The 21,517-nt window shown below is 34.0% G+C and overlaps 1 protein-coding gene across 3 annotated transcripts in view; it reads left to right on the forward strand.

The window, feature by feature from the left end:
* Nucleotides 1-21,517, forward strand: part of nolo (no long nerve cord) — an 81,493-nt gene that overhangs the window by 36,731 nt on the left and 23,245 nt on the right. For 2 of the 3 annotated variants that reach the window (XM_070107086.1, XM_070107088.1), the window contains exons 11-14: nt 2,831-3,999; nt 4,128-4,206; nt 6,895-6,997; nt 8,018-8,152. In XM_070107086.1, the coding sequence (XP_069963187.1) occupies nt 2,831-3,999; nt 4,128-4,206; nt 6,895-6,997; nt 8,018-8,152 (1,486 nt within the window). The remainder of the gene's footprint in view (nt 1-2,830; nt 4,000-4,127; nt 4,207-6,894; nt 6,998-8,017; nt 8,153-21,517) is intronic. The other variant, XM_070107087.1, reaches the window with a different exon arrangement.

Below are 21,517 nucleotides of genomic sequence, written 5' to 3' on the forward strand. Positions count from 1 at the left end.
CCATTTTCTTTTTCTTTTCATTTTTCTTTAAATTTTTTCTTTTTCATTTACTCGGTTCCACTTGACTGACTGTCTGTACAGAAGTTTCTTTCACTGCAATGCGTTTTTACTGGAGCCTAAGTGGCATGGTCTTCTCTAGTATTCTATATAGCCTCACAGTCTGAATATCCCAAACAAACAAAGCATATCTTTGAGCGCATAGCAAAGCGAAGGCCGCCTTTTAGTAACGAAACTTTTCTGTACTGTGGAATTAATCGATTCATTTAAGAAAATTAATTTCGTGATCATATTTTTAGTAATTTTATATGGAATTTTTCGTCGGCACCTGAACAGCAATTTTCTGGAAATTTCTCTCCTCTCTCATTCTTTGTTCAAAAAGGAAAAAATAATAAAGGAAATTCTTTGTGGATTATAAAAAATATTTTCTCATAAAAAATGTTCGAAAATACAAATGAATTATGTATATACTTGTATACCTATATCTGATTTTAATCCTGTTTCAATATAGCTATATTTTACTCTGCAAAACGTTTAAGTCAGAATTTTGTGGGCTATAATAAGTCCCCAATAAAGGTTGTTATATTTTAGTATATTAATTTTTATTCAAATTTTTATATATTATATAAATAAAACTATTTTCAACTATCTTCACAATTTCTTATTTAACAATGAACTTTGTTGCTGAAAAGTTTTGATAGCTTCTTGTGAAAACTTATGGAATATTCTTTAACAATGTTTTGTCTACAAAAATATGTATTTTTGAATATTTATCTTCCATCACTTAAATATATTTACAATAATTTTTTTTTTTAAACTTAAGGGAACTCTATTCACAAATTTTTTTTTTATAATTATATGATTTTTCCTAATGCAAAACTTCGTTTCAGTTAATAAAAAAATGTATCAATCATTCCATCCATTCTTAATCACTGTGCTTAATCGGCTTTGAAATCAGCAGTCAGCCTCCTTAGCTGCTTGAGATCTCGCATATGCCGCAGTTGTAGTAGGCCAAATCCAGCGCGAGAATAAACTGTTCCACTATTGCTGTTGTTATTATTGTAGCTCATTTTTATTATTTCAAAGATATTTGCCAGTTTATTTGCTGCTGACAGCGAGCATGGTGGAGAAGAGACTTTGTGGCGCGTCGTAGTGTCGCCACCAAATGTGTTACTGTTTCAATGTGGTTACGAACTCGCTCGCACGGCCGTTATGCAATTGTCTCATTGTAAACATATTTGAGTTCCTTTGCTTGCTGGCTGGCCGGTTGGCACCAGTCATAAGCATTTTGTTCTATGCGAGAAATATTTTTTATTTTACAACATTTTTTGGCAAAGAAAATAAATTGTTGGCATCATTCGTTGTTACTTTAAGTGCAAACGAAATATTATAATTCAGATGTGCTACGAGTAACAGTATAACAGTGACAAATGAGTGGGTATCATTAATCCTCAAATTAACGGACGCTTTGAACGTAAGCGACATTTTAGAAGTATGACGGACTAGAATGTGTGTTGTTGTTTATTTTGATGAGAGCATTCGACACTGGCTTTTGCTTCACTTATTTTGTGAAGTCTTTGCAATCAAAATTTGTTAACGAAAGCAGTGATGTTGAAGTACAATAAAAAATATTGTACAAAAATGAAGGTGAGATCAATTGAATCGAAATCGGAGCTCTATCTTTTTAGTATCCTACATAGTTGAATATTATCCAGCATTTGGATCGTAAGTAGGTTACGTTAGCATCAAAGTACCTATTAGGTAGCTTCGTTCAATATGAAATAAAATAATTATAATAAAATAATTTGGTGAAAGACTTAAACCATCTTAAACTATCTTAAAGACTAGGCAACATTTAGACAAACAGAAATACTGAATTCAAGTCGTAAGACTACATTTCTTTTATAAACTTTTTGTTTTTCTATAACTATTGCGTACTTGCCAACTTTCAGTTGACCTTTTTTGGTTAAAATACGGAAACACCAGTATGTTCCTACGTTATTCTAATAACAACTTGCAGCATATGTCCTGGATAAAACTTAAAAAAACATAAATAGCATGTTTGCATTTTATATAGCATGTTGTTATGACCAACTCATGTCACTTATTACCGATAACTTAAACTTAATTAATAATTAAATCGTGATTTGAATAATGAAAACTAATGATCGATATTAAACTTCTAACCACATGCTTTGATGACTGTATTAGAAGTTCAACAGGGTTTTAACCGACCAATCAAAACCCACAAATCCATAACCCCTTTACTTTAGATGATTTCAGTAAGTAAAGATAGAGTCCCTCACTCATTTTCAATGCTTGAATTGACTTGGGAAGCTCTTCTGACTTTTTGGGTAAGTTTTTTTCTTTGGGAAGTAATTTTTGAAAATTTCCCTAAAAAGCGAGAACTCTTCCTAGATCTTTATGAATGTGCTGAATTTTTGTAAACTCAGAATCGCTACACATTAAATTTTTTGTGGATTTTGTTTCTTGAACTGGTTAGCAAGTATTGAAAATTGTTTTACGATCCGAGGAGATCCCCACCCTCTCTGAAACTGTGTTCAGTCTCTGTTTATCCAATATGATATAAAAATTTCATACTAGCTGTAAGCTATTACTTTTATTCACGAAAGAAATATATGATACTCGAAAAATCCTGGATATTTTGTGACTCTTCAACATTGTATATTTTCCTTTTTGAATGTATTCGCTTCCCCTTCTTCATTCACTTACCATTTCTTAGGTTAAGAGATCCGCTCAAATTCAAAAATTTACCCACTTGATTCTAAAATTTAACTATATCACTAATATTTACTTTTTGCTTACATTGCAGCTTCGTCAAAGACAGCGAGTGGTCACCGTGCAGTGTCACCTGTGGTGAGGGGGTACGCCGACGAATCTATCGTTGCAAAATCTTTCTCGAATACTCGCGCACTATCGCAACTGTCAATGATTCATTATGCGAGGGCATTAAACCACACGATGAAGTGGAGCGTTGTGTCGAGGAACCATGTATGCTGCCCTCACACGTTTACGATGATCAATATCCACGCGACTCTATCAAGGTGGGCGTCTCTGAACCAGGTAAAACGTATGTGTGGCGTGAACAGGGTTACACCTCGTGCAGTGCAAGTTGCTTGGGAGGCGTGGAAGAATTGATAATAAATTGTGTGCGCGAAGATAATGGACGCGTGGTATCGCCATTCCTGTGTACGCCCGAAACGAAACCAGAAGCACGTGTACGTACTTGCAACGATAGACCTTGCCCACCGCGCTGGAATTACTCCGACTACACACCCTGCTCGAAATCATGTGGCATTGGCATAAAGACACGCGAAGTACAATGCATACACGAAGTAACGCGTGGTGGCGAGAACACCATGGTCGTGCCGAATAGCATGTGCCCACAACCACCACCAGCCGATCGCCAGTATTGCAATGTGCTCGACTGTCCGGTGCGTTGGGAGGTAGGCGAATGGTCGAAATGCTCACACACTTGCGGTTATGGCATCAAGGAGCGTAAAGTAGAGTGTAAACAGATTATGGCGCAAGAACACAAAATCGAGCGACCTGAATCCATGTGTCCGAGTGCCAAACCGCCAGATAAGAAACCTTGTAATGTGAAACCCTGTCCACTGGAGGATCCCAAACCCGTCATACAAGTCAGCAATACAACGCATATACAACACGATCCGAAAAAAACAAAGATCACATTGAAAGTGGGTGGTGCCGGTGTGGTATTCTTTGGCACACAGGTGAAAATAAAGTGTCCCGTTAAACGTTATAACCGTACTAAGATAAAGTGGAGTAAGGATCACAAGCCTTTGGCACGTTCACGTAAATTCAAAGTGTCTAAGAAAGGTGCTCTGCGTATTTTGGATATAACATTCCGTGATGCTGGTGTTTATTCATGTCATGCGGGACACAGTTCGGCAGAGATCACCATTGATGTGAAGGCGAAACCTGGACAACAACCCGAAGAGCTGAAATTGCAGGAATCAGGTGGGTGAGATGAAGTCTAAGTAGAAGACTACGTTTTAGTAGTTTATGAGTAGTATTAGTAAAAAAAAAATTTTTGAAGAAAGCGTTATAATTATTGTAATAAATATATTACTTCGATTTTATTCCAGAACGTCTTGTTCATGAACGTGAAGGCACGGAAGCTTTGACATCTGCCGATATGATCACAGCTGGAGAAAATACAAACAGGTAGAGATGCAATTATTTATTACCATATATTTCTTATTGTTATATTTACTAGTTTCAATAACCGTATAGTAATAAACCACAACAATTTTTAGTTAAAGTTATTTAAAATAAGATAAAACATAAACTTCGGTAGCAGCGTTGCTTAGTACCATTCAAAGGTTAATTTTTATACGATAAAAGCGTGTTGATTTCGATCAATCAGTTTATAGGGCAGCTATATGCTTTAGTAGTCTCATCTGAACAACATGTTCGAATATTAAAGCGATGCCTTGAATAATAATAATATGAAGATACCTTGTTAAATAAAAAAAACTTTTCCATACAAAAACTTGAGTTATGTCGGGCAGTTTATATGGCAGCGATATAGTTTTCTGATATCAGCGTTACCAATATATAAGTAGTTTCTTCAAATAGAAAACTGCAAAAATTTCTCAAAAACTACGGGACTAGTTCTGACATATACTTTCCGTTGTGTGCATGCAGATTCTCAGAAAAAAAAAACAATTTATTAACTATTTCTCTTTAACGTTCAGTAGTACGACGGGCCAAGCAAAATGTCTCAAAAATTTAACACAATCTATTGAATATGACTGCTTTAGTCTTATGAGATAACTAAACTGTTGCTGAGATATTTACTTATAATTAGATTTCACTGCACTAGCACAATAAAGCCAAAGCTTTTCAAATCACGTAAAAAATGTACATCATTTACTTTGTATTTTTTATTTGGCAGGAACTTATTTTGGTTTTTATTGTAGACAATTTTCGTAAATATGTTTATATTTACAAAAGCTTTTCAGCATCTGGCACGCAGCTTAGAAAGGGCATATATGGTATACACATATACTTGTATATTGATTGAGCTACTGGTTACTAGTGCTGCTGTGCAAATACTTGTTGCTGATAACGGAATGATGTTATCCATAGCTCGATTGTACGAGTTGTAGACATGTGTGTCAAGCAATTCCTTTTTACATTACTTGCGCTTGTTGAGTTTTGTAGCTAGAGCGTACACATACGTGTGCAAATATTTTCAAGCTGGCAGTAAAGAGCAAGTATTAAAGTTTATTTGTGTACCAAGCCCGTATGTGTTTAGTAGGTGCGCATTTATTTCACACGAAATTGATCTTTGCTCCCTATTGTCGGCAAGAGAAACAGCTGTGGTGCTTTATGGCCTCTAAAATGGCAAACATCAAACAGTCACAAGCATACAGGCGTTCAGCTACATACGAAGCTCCTACTTTCATATTCGATAGTATGAGTGCGAACCTTTTAACAAAGGGCACCAGTGCGCTTAACACATATCCTTTCGATGGCAGATTCCTTTCAGCAGCAGCAAGAAAACACAATACTATAATATTTGTCACAATACACATATACACCTGTAAAAGTACATTGTAGTGTATGTGTCCTGCCCTTGTATTCCATATTTGCAGTCTTAGCTTATTACTTTTGCTCTTAAACCCTATACAAAGCGCTCAAAACGTTGAGTGCAAATCACATATTGTCCAAATATTTTCATTCGCTTCTTCGCTTCTCTCACTTCTTAACCTGCTGCTCTACGCCAAGTTACTACAGTTCGCTACACTTGTTCTCGCTTCGCTCCATTCGTTCCCACCCGCTGATTGCTTGTGCTGGTCCTTTTCAGTCATCAGCCCATATGCTAGCTTTTTGTTATCCTTACATAGCATCTTATATGTGTATATAAGTAGACTTTGTTGGATACTTAAGTTTTGAGTGTACAATAAGGAAGTAATATAAATAAATAGAGAAAATAACACCGAGTTTACAAAATATGAAATTCTATCACGAGCTAATTAGGGCTGCGAAATAATGGAATTGAATTGGCGCCATTTTTATAACCTGAACAGGGTATATTCAATTCACCACGAAGTTTGTAAAACCTAGAAGGAAACGTCGGAGACCCTATAAAATATATACATAAATGATCAGCATGATGAGCTGAGTTGATTTAGTCTTGTCCGTCTGTCTGTCTATCTGTATAGGTATATACAAACTAGTCCCTCAGTTTTTAAGCTATCGATCAGAAATTTTGTATCTGTCCTTCTCTCACTAAGAAGCTGCTTATTCGAAGTCGGAACGGACGATATCGGACCACTATAGCATATAGCTGCCATACAAGCTGAACAATCGGAATCAAGTACTTGTATGGGAAACTTATTTATTTGACGAGGTATCTTCACGAAATTTGGCGTGAGTTATTTTCTAAAGCAACAATGTAATATCTGACGAAATTGTTTAGATCGACTCACTTTAGCATATAGCTGTCATACAAACTGACCGATCGGAGTAAAGTGCTTGCATGGAAGATTTGTTTATTTGACGAGGCATCTTCACGAAATTTAGCATGATTTATTGTTTAAGGCAACAATGTGTGAATGAACTTTTACTCTGAACCAGTTCGAAACAATACGTATATATTCGAAAACTGCGATAATGTCATAGAAAAATTCTAATTATTTCTTATATGAAAATACTTTTGACACATATTAAATCATCAAAAAATCTACACACAAAGGCTTAACGAGTTTTAGAGCTTAAAACTCAGACAACTCAAAACTAAGAGTTTTCTTAATAATTTATGCTTTCGAACTTTAGTTAAAATTAGAGCTCACACTATTTACTTTCGAATTGCATAAAATTTATTCGCTACTCATTTTCTTCCAGCTCTCAGAGCACTCGACGCAAGCAGCAAGGAGCACGTGAAAGTAATCGACGTTCGAAAAATGATCAGGCACAAAACGTAGACGGCAATATTTTGGAGAATGAGGTAAGTTAACAAACATTTCTAAACGTTTTTTACATATTTACACATACATATCAGTGTGGACACACCAAAATTGGAAGCGCAACAGCAAATAACTTCAGTATTCGAGTTAAAGAAAAAATAAACGAAATTAAGACAAGCATCTGTGCATCTGTCTAAGGGAACTTGTGTGATGTGCTTTAGCTACCGATGGTACTGTGCACTGGGTCCTTACGTGCACACGAGCGCTCTTGGTTAAGGATTGTTCGCCAAAGGATAAATCCAACCGTTTTATGGTTGCACATGCCTGACTGTTGTTTGTTGCAATATATTAGCGGATAGTTATTGTGAACAACAACTATACGTAATTTGCTTGTTTTCCTATTCGTTTGCACACACCGCACACGTCATAACGCGCCTCGTTTGCTTGTCGAAGCTGCGAAGCTACGAAGAGTGCTGCTACTTTGCTGTTACAGCGCTAAAGCACCCACATGGCAGAATGCTGCATTACTTTTATAATCAGATTTTGTCAATCCTATTATTTAACGTTCTAGCAAGTGAACTGTGAGCGGCAAGTGCAAGCGAAGTGGTATGTTTCTTCGATTGCAATAACAACATCATCGTTCAGTTATGAAATTGTAAATTTTACTCCGTTTCGGTTTGTGTTGCTTTTACTTACTATCACTTTGGTTGAGGAAAATGCAATTTGCTTATTCGACTCCATTTGGTTTTTGATTTCTGTTTTGCGACTTTCGAGTTTTTGATTCCTTGATTTATTTTGTTGGTTTTTCTCTTCTCATTTCAAATGCATGTAATTTTTCATTATGGCGTTGATTTTCAAGTTCCATTATGTTCGTTTATAACACTCTGCCGGAGTCGTTTGGTTTTTCAATTGTTTAAGAATACAAAAAAGCTCACAAATTGTACTTTTCCAAATTTTCACTCACATTAATTGCATATCTTGTTCTTATTCTTATCTCTTCTACTCTCTTTCGGCGCTCACCACTTCTGACGTTTACCTTTCAACTCCGTATCATCGCTTAGCAGTCGCAATTAATACAGCAGGTCAGCGAAGATGGCGGTGGCGCGCCGAAATCCACAAGCGCCAGCAATGGCGGCAGTCGCGCCAATGTTCTACTAGCGATGCCATACTTTCAGGCGCTACTCAGCAACTTGCAGGTGAGCTGATCCAACGTGCAGTGGACAAAGTGGAAAATGCCTACACAAAAATATATAAAAGAAATGAAAAAGTAGTAGTACAATGAAAAGAAGAGACAACCAGTTGTCGGCTAAATTGTCAGGCAAACATTTAGTGCAGCGGTCATTCGTAAAGTGAGGTCAATCTAACAAACACGCCAGCTTCACTGTCAATCACGTTTGGAATAGAGTATTGCAGACGGCTGATGGGCTTTCAGTTGGTTCGTGCGCCGCTTTTATTTTTGCTTAATCAACTGGTTGGCCGTCAATTGTCCATGCCCTCTCTATCTCTAACTTATAATTTCTGTTCTGTTTTCGTCCGCCTGACAGTTTAGCCGTCGACGTAAGAAAGCAAGGGTAAACACTGAACATACAGAATGTCAGCGACATTTATTGCTTTGCTGCTGTTTACCTCGTTTTTCTGGTCGCTCTTTTTTCTTGTTGCTACTTCTGGTAAATTTACCTCGTTGTTGCAAATATTTGTTTGTCGTTTATTTAATTGTTGTTAGTTTGTTTGCTAGTTCGTTCGTTCATCCGTTGGTTTGTTTTCTTTCTTCACTCATTATTTAACACTCACTCGTTTGTTGTTATTGTTGTATCGTACGTGAATGCATTGCATTGTGCATAGATAGCGTCATCATCGTGTGGCATTCATCGTTGTTGTTGTTTATTCTCAAATTGTTTTGTCAGGTGTTTGCCTTCTTTCCATTTCAATTTAGTTTCATGTAATTTTTCTGGTTTTTGTTGTTTTGTTTTGGCTCGTTGTTGCTTGAGTAATTTCTAGCATGCAATAACTCTGCTTTTGTTATGTTTGTTCCTTCATTTTCCATTTCTTGTGCATATTCTTCATTTCTCCATTGATTCGTTCTTCCATCACTCATAATTGAATCTAAACGTTTTTTGTTCAAACTTTTCAAACGGTTGTTCGTGCTTTAGTATTTAAAATTTGTCTACCTCGTTTCTTTCAAAATCTCGCAGAAAGTTTGAGATGAGTTTCATAAATTTTTGGCGCATGTTTTTTTTTAAATAAATTTATTTTCTGTATATAGGGATCCTTTCTTCAGAATCTATAAGCATAACCATAACCAGAACTATTCGCAAATGAATTTTTATGAATCTTCGAGTATAAATAGATAATGTGAATAAGGCATTTAATGAAGGAAATGCCGGTGGGCCAGACGCTGTTCTCTTATGCTGCTTTTAAGATATGCTACTAACATATTACTTAAAAAGATTTTATGCTGAATGGGGATTCCAGTACTTCGATACTATTTTATACAATCTAGACTGCTACATCGCGGAACCTTCACTTAGCGGTTCCTTCTCTGCTTACACACCTGCAAGGGCTTTGTATGTGTGCCAAAGCCGTTGAAGAAGAGGTACAGTGAGCTTTTTTACGGAGCATCGAAGTTACGGAAGAATAGAAGGTGGAGTCTACTGCCGGGAGCTCTCCATCAACTTTAGTTGCACACTACCAGACCACTGTAGCGTCTTTCAAGAGGCAGTGGCTGCCATAAAGGTAGCGGTAGATATATTGCTCCCAAGTATAGCCTCCTTCATTAAGGTGTGCAACCACTCATATAGCCGAGCGGTTATACTACCTTTGTGTTTGTTAAGTAGCGCATGACCTCATTTGCAATAGCGTCAAGTTTTTTCTGTTGCACTGGATGTTCTCCTATGGAGGACCTATGGACCTCCAGTGAGCTTGACAGCCTTGATCAACAACCAAAAGTTGAGTTTTTGAATAACACAAATATTTATTCATTTGAATTTCCATTGATTTCGGACCAGCCCTACGACCTAACCTAAAATATGTCCATGTCAATCCTAAAAACGGAGGATGTAGGTTTCTAGGTCTTTTAAGATAAAATAAAAGATAATAAAAGAATCCATATCTGTGTAGTGCATTAATTAATAGAGAGTAAATAAAATAAATAATCTTTCCTTTTAAATTTAACATTGAGCCTCCAGCTAAGCTACATTTTCAAACCCCACAGCGCAAGTCAGTTAGAAATCTACAGCTGTAACAGCGTTTCTCAGTTTCTACGCCTACTGACTTAGTAATCGATTCAAATTATCTCTGTGTGAAAGAAATCATATTTTTAGTCATAATAACACATAAATTCGATTTGATCCATAATTATTATACCATATTTCTTTTATGCTCTGTATTAATTGTGCATGGCTTACGAGTAACCAAATCTTCATGCACACTATAAATCTTTGGACACACCTCCACATGAAAACATTGATGCATATGTCTACCAAAAATGTGAAGAATATAAAGAACGCTGCCTACCACAACAAACAATATTCGCTTTGCACTCGAAATCGCACAAAGCAATACCATAAATGTCATCTAAAAGTTTGTTGTTAGCAACCACAAAAAGGCAGCACTGACTAAAACTGAAATCAACAATCGCAGAGAGCACTTAAACCGAAATGAAGTGCAACTTAAACCACTTGTAAGCTAAAAGCAGAGGAGACGCCTTCGTCAGTCAACGCCGGTACAAAAAGAGAAATTTATAAACGCTTGCAATTGTGTAGGGGACACCACGAAAGTGTAGAAATATTTGCAACAAATCACTCACATACTTACATTTACAACTATTGCCAACAAAATATGTCAAGTTGACACAAAAGCATCAAAAGCAATGCTTAGGTGGAGAGTAGAGGTACTACAAATATTCCATCTACTAAGGTATACTTTTGTGGCTGCATTTTTAAAAGAAAGTGTAAAAGTTGCTGCACTTTAGAGGTGATTTAGTGAAGTTGAGCAGGAAACTAAAATGGAAATTGCAACCATAACCGAAGCCTTTATTGTCAATGTAGATGGCGGGAACTGAGTGTAATGCATATTAAGAATACATGCGGGGTAATATTTTCCGGTCCACACCTGACTACGCATTTTTTTTTACACAATTACTTTAATTAAAAACAATGGAAATGCTTCTGGGTTTTTAGTGGTTTCGCGATCAAATAATTTAACTTATAGCTTAAGGGATTAGTGGTAGTCAGAAGCACGAAAAATTTTGAATTTTCAGTAACTTTTTTTTCTATTGAATCATGTTGTTTTAAAAAAGTAGTAATATGGCATTATTATACAATGTTTTGACTTGAAGTCACGAAAATTTCAACAAAAATATATTATTTTCCAAATTTATAGCTGTCTCTGTGGACCCAGTTCCAAAATAAGGTCCTTGCGGTGACAATCATAAGTCTTTGGAGATTTATCTAAAATCAATCGGATGCAAAAAATTAGTTTTATAAATAGATAATCCTGGGCCTGACCGAAACTTTTTTCTTTTTTTTTTTTTTACATTAACAAAATGGCGGCCTGAGAATATTTTTTTGTAGATTTTTGGGAAAAAACCAACAGTTATTGATCTTAAAAAATCGAAATTTTTGAAAGAAAAAAACTACGATCAGGCCCGAGTTTATTAGGTATTTAAAAGCTGTATAAATTTCATTAAAATCTACTGAGCGGTTTTCGAGTTACAGTTATCACCAATTCAAAAAATTTCGTTTTTAGAAAAATTCATTTAAAGTTTCACACTAGAGCTCCCGAGCGCTTTGAAGTGTTATTTGTTATTTGTCGAATAACTCAAAAATTAATTATCGGATCAACTTGAAATTTTCAGAGAATGTTTTCAAGATATTACACTTAACAAAAATTAACACTGAAAAAAATTTATTCTTTGAAAATTCTGAGTACCCCTAACCCCTTAAAAAAATAACATTAAATATGTTTAAAATAAAATTATTTATTTATTAAGTGGAAAAAACAATACAAATATTATTATAAAAAAAGCACTAGCTACTGAAGTTTTCAACTCGCTTGAAACACATATGTTCTTTAGCTTTCTAAAGTAGTATGCATTTTTCTCGATTTTTTTAAAGTTTTTTCATAATTTTAAGAAAAAAGCGTTAAACAAACTGCAGATTTAAAACACAATCCATTTTCCATTATACATATAAATCAAATTATAATTTAGCTTAGTTGAAGTTATCTGTGTGTTAACAAAGTAATATTTATATAATAATTTTATATTTCTACAAACCATTTACATTCATTTTATTACATTTTTCTCTGAACTTATTAATAATTTTCATCTGCAGACTCCTTTCAATATCTACATACTTAATTTTTTATACAATTTAAATTCCTCCTCTTCATGGCATGAAACTTATTTTCTACTTAATTCTCACCACACTACTCGCTAGAACTGCATCAAATACATTTTGTATTATGCACAATTGTGTAATTCAATTTTCTGATCGCTTAAGTTGCACAGTTCTTTCTAAAAGAACATAATTAATTTCACGCATTCACTACAACATACCAGACACACAAGCATTTGCTTTGCGTATTACCACGGAACGCAATCGCTATTTTTGTCAAGAAACTTTATATGGAAATGAAATTGAAATTATGAAAAATGCGCAAATAAAAAATAGTATAAACTTGTTTAAAAGCGCGCAAAACTAAATCTATGCAGAATAGTTGAAAATGAAAGGAATAATATATAATATAATATATGCACGACAGTTAGCAAATAATAGCATAGCATAGCCACAGGCGCATGCTAACCTCCATACAACCGACAGCGATGTCAAATGTGCAATTGCTAGGTTAGTTGGTAAGATTGCTGTAGTGTAGTGTAGTGTAGTGGACTGGTGCAAAAGTCGCTGACGTATTTGCATGGCACGACAATAACAACAAACGATGTGAATAACAGAAAAATGTTCAGAGCCTTAAAGCACAGTATGCTAATAATAAATAGTCAACTGAGATAAAAACGTGTATAAAAATAACATAAAAACATAATAACAACAATTGTTTTATGCTGAAAACTATTTTCTAAAGCTTTCCGTTATTGTTTTGTTTTTCTTTCTCCACTTTTATTTGCTCTTTTTTTTCTAAACAATAATAAATATGTTCGTACATTTGTGTATTTATTTCAACAACAATACTATATATCTGTCATATGTTGCTGGGCGACTACAACTGTAAAACACGCACACTCAACTGAAATGATTTACAAATACAACATGTACACGCTTACAAAACTTCTTTCATAGGTAAATTCACTTGATTTTCTAAAAAAAAGTTTAAATATATTTAAATGAAATACTCACACATATATACACTTACTGACAAATACACAAACACACATGTCTGCATGAAATTTAGTCATTTTAAGCTATGCAATTCCGCTATGTGAACTAAGCACTGCAAATGGTTTGTATAAAGTTACACATACCACATGGTGTGCTGCATGATTTTCTTGGTTGCGTATACGTCATGTATGCTAGTTTTTTTGTGCAGTGAAAATCGCAGCAATATGCTGGCAAATGCTTAGTGGCTTGCATTAGCTAAGCAAGAGCCAGTTATTAAACCACGCTTTCCCCACCTTTGTTATGCATTCATCTGCGCATGCGTACTTAGTTAGGACGGGAATTGTCCACAATGGACCAAAAATGTATGCACTGTGTACAGCGGAAAACTTCGCGAAACAATTTCATTGCCTTGCAGCAATATATGTGAATATATTTTGCTTACATTGTGACAGTTGTTTGCATCTTAAATTTGTGCTTGTATCTTAAATTTGAGAGTAAATCTTAATTTTGCTTGTGGGTTTACTTGATTTTGACGTTAAATCAGAGAACGTAAATGGATGAGAAGATGCAAAATGAATTTTCTGTGATGCTCGATTGGACGACTAACAGAGCTGAAAAATCTCAAGCAGAGAATTTACCATTTTCTGTAGTATTCGTTGCTATTGAGTAGAGAATTTATAACAATGTTCTCAGGCAGATATACGTATCTACCAACATAAAGAGAAAAATGAAGAACTTTGAACAATTCTCATTCATGAATGCTGGCGCACATGCAATAAGCAAAGTCTTTTCATTCATAAAAGCAAACGCCTTACACATCTCCCGAGCATGCGTTTACTAACAAGCGCCTTTTCGCGACGATGACAAAAGCTTGAAATCATAAATTGAACAACTTTCTGATGTTTCCTCTAAAAGTGAAAAGTGACAACCCCGCAAACCAACAAAACACAGAAAAAAGTGACAAAAGTGGCAACAAAGCTTTTGTCGATTTAAAATATTTTACAATTCTAAAATATTTTTTCGTGGCTAGCAAAATATTCATATATAAACATACATATTTACAATGATTTGTTGGCAAAGCTATTTGAGTAGTAAGAGAAGCGATGACAATCGGCGAGCGTTCGTTAATTCTTTCGGCACATCTCGGATTTTCTACCAACAACACAATGTTGTGATGCTTTGTCGTCGCGTTAGTCCCTCGACACATTGACTACTTGACATGAATGAAAAAAAGAAGATTTCACATGCAGCAATGAGTGTACATATCTACAAATATATGTTGTTTGTAGACAAATTTATAAATATTTTTCTTTCATATTTCTTCACATCTACATTTAAGTAATTAGACATGATATGAAAATGCCGACGACAAAACACAATTCTTAACATTCGTGCGTATATTTATGGAATTCCTTAGTTGAGAAAAGTAATTGTACTTTTGTGACTCCATAATGGCGTTAAGTACATGAATTATTTAAAGAAATATATCAAAATATGTTTAAATTATTACTAATAATTCATAATTAATTAGCATAAAATAATTTAACAAATAATAAATAAAATTTCAATAAAATGGTATATATTTCAAATAGCAAAGCAATATTTCCTGGTTGGGCATACATATCAGCATGATTTCTCTTCAATATTTCTCAGTTGGCATGTTAAGAGAGCTGTATTTGTACAGATTTCTCGATGTTATAAAAGCGAGAAATGTCATTTCACTCTCCTGCTCGCGGATTGAATTCCCCCACTTAAATTTTACAAATCTTCGCTATCGAACCTGCACCTTCTCATCCATTTACGTTCTCTGACGAAAAACCGCTTTTTTGCTTTACCTATATTCTCTTGCAACATGTTGCTACAGAGTGTAATAGTTTTGTTCACTTAACGTTGGTTATTACCATTACCTAAAAATAATCGAGTTAAATATAGGGTTATATGTGGCACCGCCCACATTTAAGGGAAAACTTATATCTCAGACCTATTCGACCAATTTCAACCTAACCTTATGCAGCCGATGGTATTTCCCCAGCTTTGATGCTTGCAAGTTGCAAGAGTGTAAAATATTCGGTTACATCCGAGCTTAATCCTTCCTTCTATGTTATATTTATATACAATTTGTTAAAAAATTATTCAAAAGTCATATAATTTAGACTATTTTGTTTTCTCCTACCACAATTACATTAATCTATCGTAACTGGAATTCCAACAAAAAATATACACACAATAGCAACTACATTTCATGTATCCAATGCTGATGATAAGAACAGCTGCTATTTGAAATGTTTGCCTACTATCTAGTTAATGTGTTATTTCAATTATCCATTGATATCTCGCGAACGCATTCAACCACACAGTGTGTAGTAACTTTAACGATGTTTGTAGTTTTTTGTGTTTTGTTAACATTCGTGAGCCACCAATACATGCGCATGCACAACTCATTAGATAACCTAACACAGCCGCTGCCATACACCATTTGACTGCGTTACAATTGCATTTAACAGCTAAATTTAGTGCTTTTCGCCGCAAAGGCAATGTAATTGTCCACTCTAATTGTGGTGGGCGCAGGCGATGTTGGGTACATTAGTAGTTTTAAGCGTTGAAAGCAAGTGTACGCGAGCGAGTCCTCGAAAAGCAACATGGAAACTAGAATAATGTGTATATGTGAGGCCTAAAAACCAGGTTAATCGTCGCTACATGTACACAATTTTGAATGCGTATGGGAGTTATTGTATTGCACATAAATCTGTCACGGTAGGCTTACAAGGCCATGCGCTGGCGCGTTCAATTAAATATTTGAGAGTATGTGTATCCAGATCTTTTTGCCTGAATAAAAAATTGTGGGTGTATGTTATATACATATATCTATATGGAGATGCCTATACTTTTATACTTTGTTTCTGTAAAAAGCTTTGCCGGCCGGAAACTTGAAACTAAATTGTGATTAATTTATGTAAATTTTCCCATAAAAAGGAACCCTAGTAGTGCACGTCCCAAGTGCACGAGTTTTTAATACAAATTATATTCCAATATAATATAATTACTGAAATAATATGTAATATTTCTGCTATATAAAATTTTAATACTTATATCTAGTAATGGATAGAAACAAAACTGTTAAACATTATTTATTATTAAAGAACAAACGTTTGCGATATTTGTTAATCAATTGTATTAGTTTCATTAATCTTGCTAGTATTTAATTAATTAAGAATATAGACTTCATTTAACTTGTAAGCTCATAAACAAAAAATACCCAACAGAAACAATAGAACTGAATTTCTCAATTCAGATAATATGATTTGTTTTACAGTCTCTTTATGGAAATTTTTCTCTTCTATATAAATGCTCATATTTTGCACAATTCCGTGTATAAATCTATTGAAGTATTAAATTTGCTAACCCTCACTGCATCAAAATTGAATAGAGCGCAAATAAAATATTAATATTCGTACCCATATTTGCAACGTTTGCTTGAATAGCTATTAGCTAAAAGACAACTAACATAAGCATGTTGCTTTAAATATTAATGTGTTTCGATTTGATACAAACATACATATATATATCAAATATACAGGTTGGTTGAAAAGTTTCTGCTTTCACTAAGAAATAACACTACTAGCTCCACATGTTTTTTTTTTCTCAAGTTGGTACATCTGTCGTGAGAACAGATGCAAAGTTACAAGTCATTCTGTCAATTGATTTTTTGTTTACAAGCTATTTGAAGTTGGCGTGTTAGAGTACTTTTTTATTGTGGAAAAAATTGGATATCGCGCAATGATTAGATAATTTGTTTTGAATGTTTTAAAAGCAAAGGAAATTTATGAGCAATTGTTAGAAGTGTTTAAGGAGTGCTTATCTTCAAAACGCACCGTTGAATTTTCGGAAGGACAACCAAAAACCGCAACCACACCAGAAATCATTGAGCAAGTTCATAATATTTTTAGTGAAGATTCAAGTTTGACTAAGCATGAAATTGCTAAAGCCATAGGCATTTCATTCGAATGAGTACTTCATATTTTACATGGAGAATTACATATGAAAAAGCTGTTTGAAAAGTTAGTGTCGCACACGTTAACAATTCAATAAAAACGGGATCGAAAACAAATTTCTCAGCATAATTTGGAGCATTTTAAGCAGAATAAAACCAATTTCTTACATCGTTTTATAACTATGGATGAGACTTGGATCTACCAACATGATCGTAAATTAAAACAAGAACGCTTACAGTGGACTGAAGCTGGTAGTTTAGACTATTCAGCTCCAAAACAGGTGAAGTCACAACGATCAGCAAAGTAGGTTATGGCATCAGTATTGGATTTGGCTCCCAAAGACTACTGCCTCTTCAGAAACCTGAAACAATGCCTTCGTGGAAAGCGTTTTTCGTCGAAGGAAGAAGCTTTTATAGCCGTAGACAGGTATTTTGCAGAGCTTCCGGAAAGTCATTATAGGGATGGCATAAAATATTGGAGAATCATTAGAATAAGTGTATTAAAGTTAGGGGAGATTATATTGAATAAAAACATATATATTTTGTACCAAAAAACTTTATTCTTTCACTTCGAGCACAGAAACTTTTCAACCGACCTGTATGTCAATACTATACATATATAAGTAGAGACAAAAAGCACATTTATTCCGCTATTTTCTGCGTAATCCCTTTTCTGCGAAAAATATCAGTTCATTGATTTTGAAAAGTTTGTTCTTCGCTTCACTGAAAAAGTTAAGGTGCAGCAAACTTAGAAAAATCATAGAACAGTGGACTACTTTAAATGGTTGATTGAGAACTGAGTCAATAGTAACGGCAGTACATCTCTGCAGACACGAAAGCGTTGCGATAGAAAATTTAAGTTAAAAAGTAAATTTTTTATAGTATATTTTATTTATTTTTTATTTGACATTCAAATGCACTGTTTCTATATATTATATTATATAACAAATTCGACTCATATCTTGCAGACTATTTTTTCATCAACAACTTGGCACCTACAAGTATAGCGTATACGTATCTTACAAAAGTTTCTTTGATAGCCATTTAGTCTGCATATGTGTAAAAATATATCTACATATATATTTATCATATATAATATTAGATATCATATATACGTTAGAATGAGTATATGGTAGATGTCACGAAGCAGACTTTAACTTACCCCTTATATACAACTTTTATATATTTTATTGTGTACTTTTTTGTTGCTTCGTCACTCTTTGCCACTTCAAACTCAATTTCGTAATTGCATAGCAATAACTGTTAATTATTGTCAAAATATTTTTACAACATAAGCTTGAATAAATAAATACACACAGTGTTGAGCTATGCATATTTAAACTTATGCATACCAATATATTGCATTAATTACGCAAGTGGGGGATGCAGTATGGCATTATTTATATCAATGTTGCCATATTGTGAATAAAAACATAACAAAAATATTTTTTTCATAAAATGAGTGCGAAAGTTCAATATCAGATATCGAGTAATAACCAAGTACAACTAAAAAAAAAATTATTTTAAACTTGAACTATTTTAGCAAAACCATGTGTCAAAAAATAAATAATGTTAATGCTAATGCTAAAGTTGATATATTTTTGCATAGAGCTGAAATTTAAATGTTTAAACTACTGAAATGTTTTGATATATAATTCTTTATAAGTTTAAACGATTTACAACGAACATGGTACGCTAAAGCATACAGACTACTACCACCGAAATAATAATGAAATATTATCAAATTTAATTGAAAGAGAGAATAAGTAAATAATGCTCATTTTGCGCACAAAATAAGTGACACGAAACAATCTGAATAACGAAATGAAATGACATGAAACAATCTGAATAATTAAATGCAATTTTAAAACTGAGTTAAGCTATTGAATACATTTCTACGAATATTTAAGTGGAGTGTGAAATATTGTTGGTTTCATCGAGGGAAAAATTAAGAACTATATAAAAAAAAATCGCACGCTAAAAAAACGATATAATTTTTATGTATAAATATTATATACACACACATATATACATTGCATAACTGTATGTAAATGTCCTTTACACTCTGCGCTCTCCGCAATTGCAAGGAAAAATCTACTTTCAAGTGCCACGGGCAACCAGCGTAGGTCACCTAAAACTGCACGCAAACAAACAAACAAACAAATACAAGCATATCTCTGCGTCTGTGGGTAACTTTGTATGCCCAGTGATTTACACCATTTTTCACGAGTTTCAGTTGCGCATTTATGCTACTCACATTCTCATATATACCATAAATTCATAGAGCTGGCAAGATAATGGAGAGCCTAGCGGCTACTTTGGCTTACAATGAGCAGCAGTCAAGTACCATACACACATAGATAGATACACACATAAGTATGTTAGAGTTAATCTGCCACTAGGCTGATGCTCATATGCAAATGAATTATGTATGTGTCTACATATGTATGTGTGTAGGTGTTTGCATTGGCCATGTACTAGAACGCGAAATTTATGACAGTCATGCGGCGTGCAATTTTTGTAGCAATTCGGCGCAACTGCGCCATTACAACTAGCGCTCTATTTCAGATTTTTATTTATTTTTTATAGCTTTTACTAAGTATTTTACATGCTTACCCCAAAGCATTTGCATAAATATTTGTGGGAGTACTGCTGTTGTTGAACAATGGCTCCACAACACAGTTAGCTTTTGAGCGCTGACCTTTTCCCTTGCATTCCATCTTTTTTTTATTGGCTTTCTTTATATCCATATGCATACTTATTTTTACTTATTTATAAATCAGTTTTTTGCTTGGTACCAAATAATGAAATACAAGCTTCCATTTATGTAGCTAAAACTTAGCTTAGCGCAGCTTTAGAAATCTCGACAATGCAGCACAACGCTGCTTTTGTTGGTCACATTTTGTTGCTGTACAGCATAGTGGTCATACATGAATACATATGTAGATACAGATACAGAAATTATATATGAACTTTAAGTGACCCACTGCTCGATTGCCACTCATATTCACTCTGCCAAACTCAGTTATTCGCTACAATGTTGCCTGCTGGCGGCAATTTTTTTTAAACAAAATATAATGTAAAATAATATTAAAATTTAAGAATGGAAAAAATTATCAATGTCCGCAAAAGACTTTTGTGGAATTGTTTAAAGATCTCTTTTTCAGAATACCAAGCGAAAAAGTGATTATTTTCTTTTAACTCACCCTAATATTAACATATAGTCATATATGTATATGTGTAAATATTTTGCTATTTGTTTAAGCCAAAAAAAAAAAATGTACAAAATAAGCAAATGATGTGCGAATTCAACCGCGTTTCACACATATTGTTGTTGACATTGTCATTGTTGCAAAGCGGTTTGCCAACCGCTAACTGTTATAACGCATTTCTATGTGTGGGTGCGTATACGCTATGCATTCACACACATTATGCGTCTATATGTGCTTCAACGTGTTGTCCGCGGTCATATTGGTCGCACTTTATCAGAAAGCCACATTAAATAAAGCGACGAAAATGGAGAGAAAAGCGGAAATAGATTAACTCTTTGAGCACCAGTGACAATTTATTATTATTTCAAATAATTCATGGAACAAGTACCGAAAATAAGCGCTACGCAAATGTCAATTTCATTTAATGGGCTTATAACGTTGTCGTCATCCAATTTATGTGTAGTTATATCACTGCATAGTGAATAATTTCACGCTTTTATTCCCAATTTGCAGTTGCACCTCGAATGAATAAACTAAATCAAATGCAATAAATTAAAAGTGTTTGTTATCAATATTTTGAAAATGCTCTCTATTCGTAGAATTCATACAAACATGCAGCATATTTCATGAAGCAATCTGTTATACTTGTCATGAAAACCTATAAATGCATACATACTATACTAAGAGATATTTTATTATTTTCAAAAATATTCTATTTAACATTTTAACATTTTGTGATAGCGAAATTTCGTAATCCTGCATATTATTTTAGTTTTAACTTTGGCAATAATTTGCAAGTCAAATATAATATTTGGTATAGTTCGTAAATACTTTGTTTGACAGTTTTAAATGAAATTTCAAATTAAGTGCAGTTTTTTATTTATTATTGTACTTATTATATTTACTTGTTGTATTTACATACTATTTGCAAAATAATTTTTTAAATTTTCACATTTCAAGAGTTGAAATGCCTAAAATTATTAAGGGGGTATTCCAATTTAGAGACAGGAATTTTAGCTGATT

This window comes from Bactrocera oleae, chromosome 3 (assembly GCF_042242935.1).
Source record: "Bactrocera oleae isolate idBacOlea1 chromosome 3, idBacOlea1, whole genome shotgun sequence".
Lineage (NCBI taxonomy): Eukaryota > Metazoa > Arthropoda > Insecta > Diptera > Tephritidae > Bactrocera > Bactrocera oleae.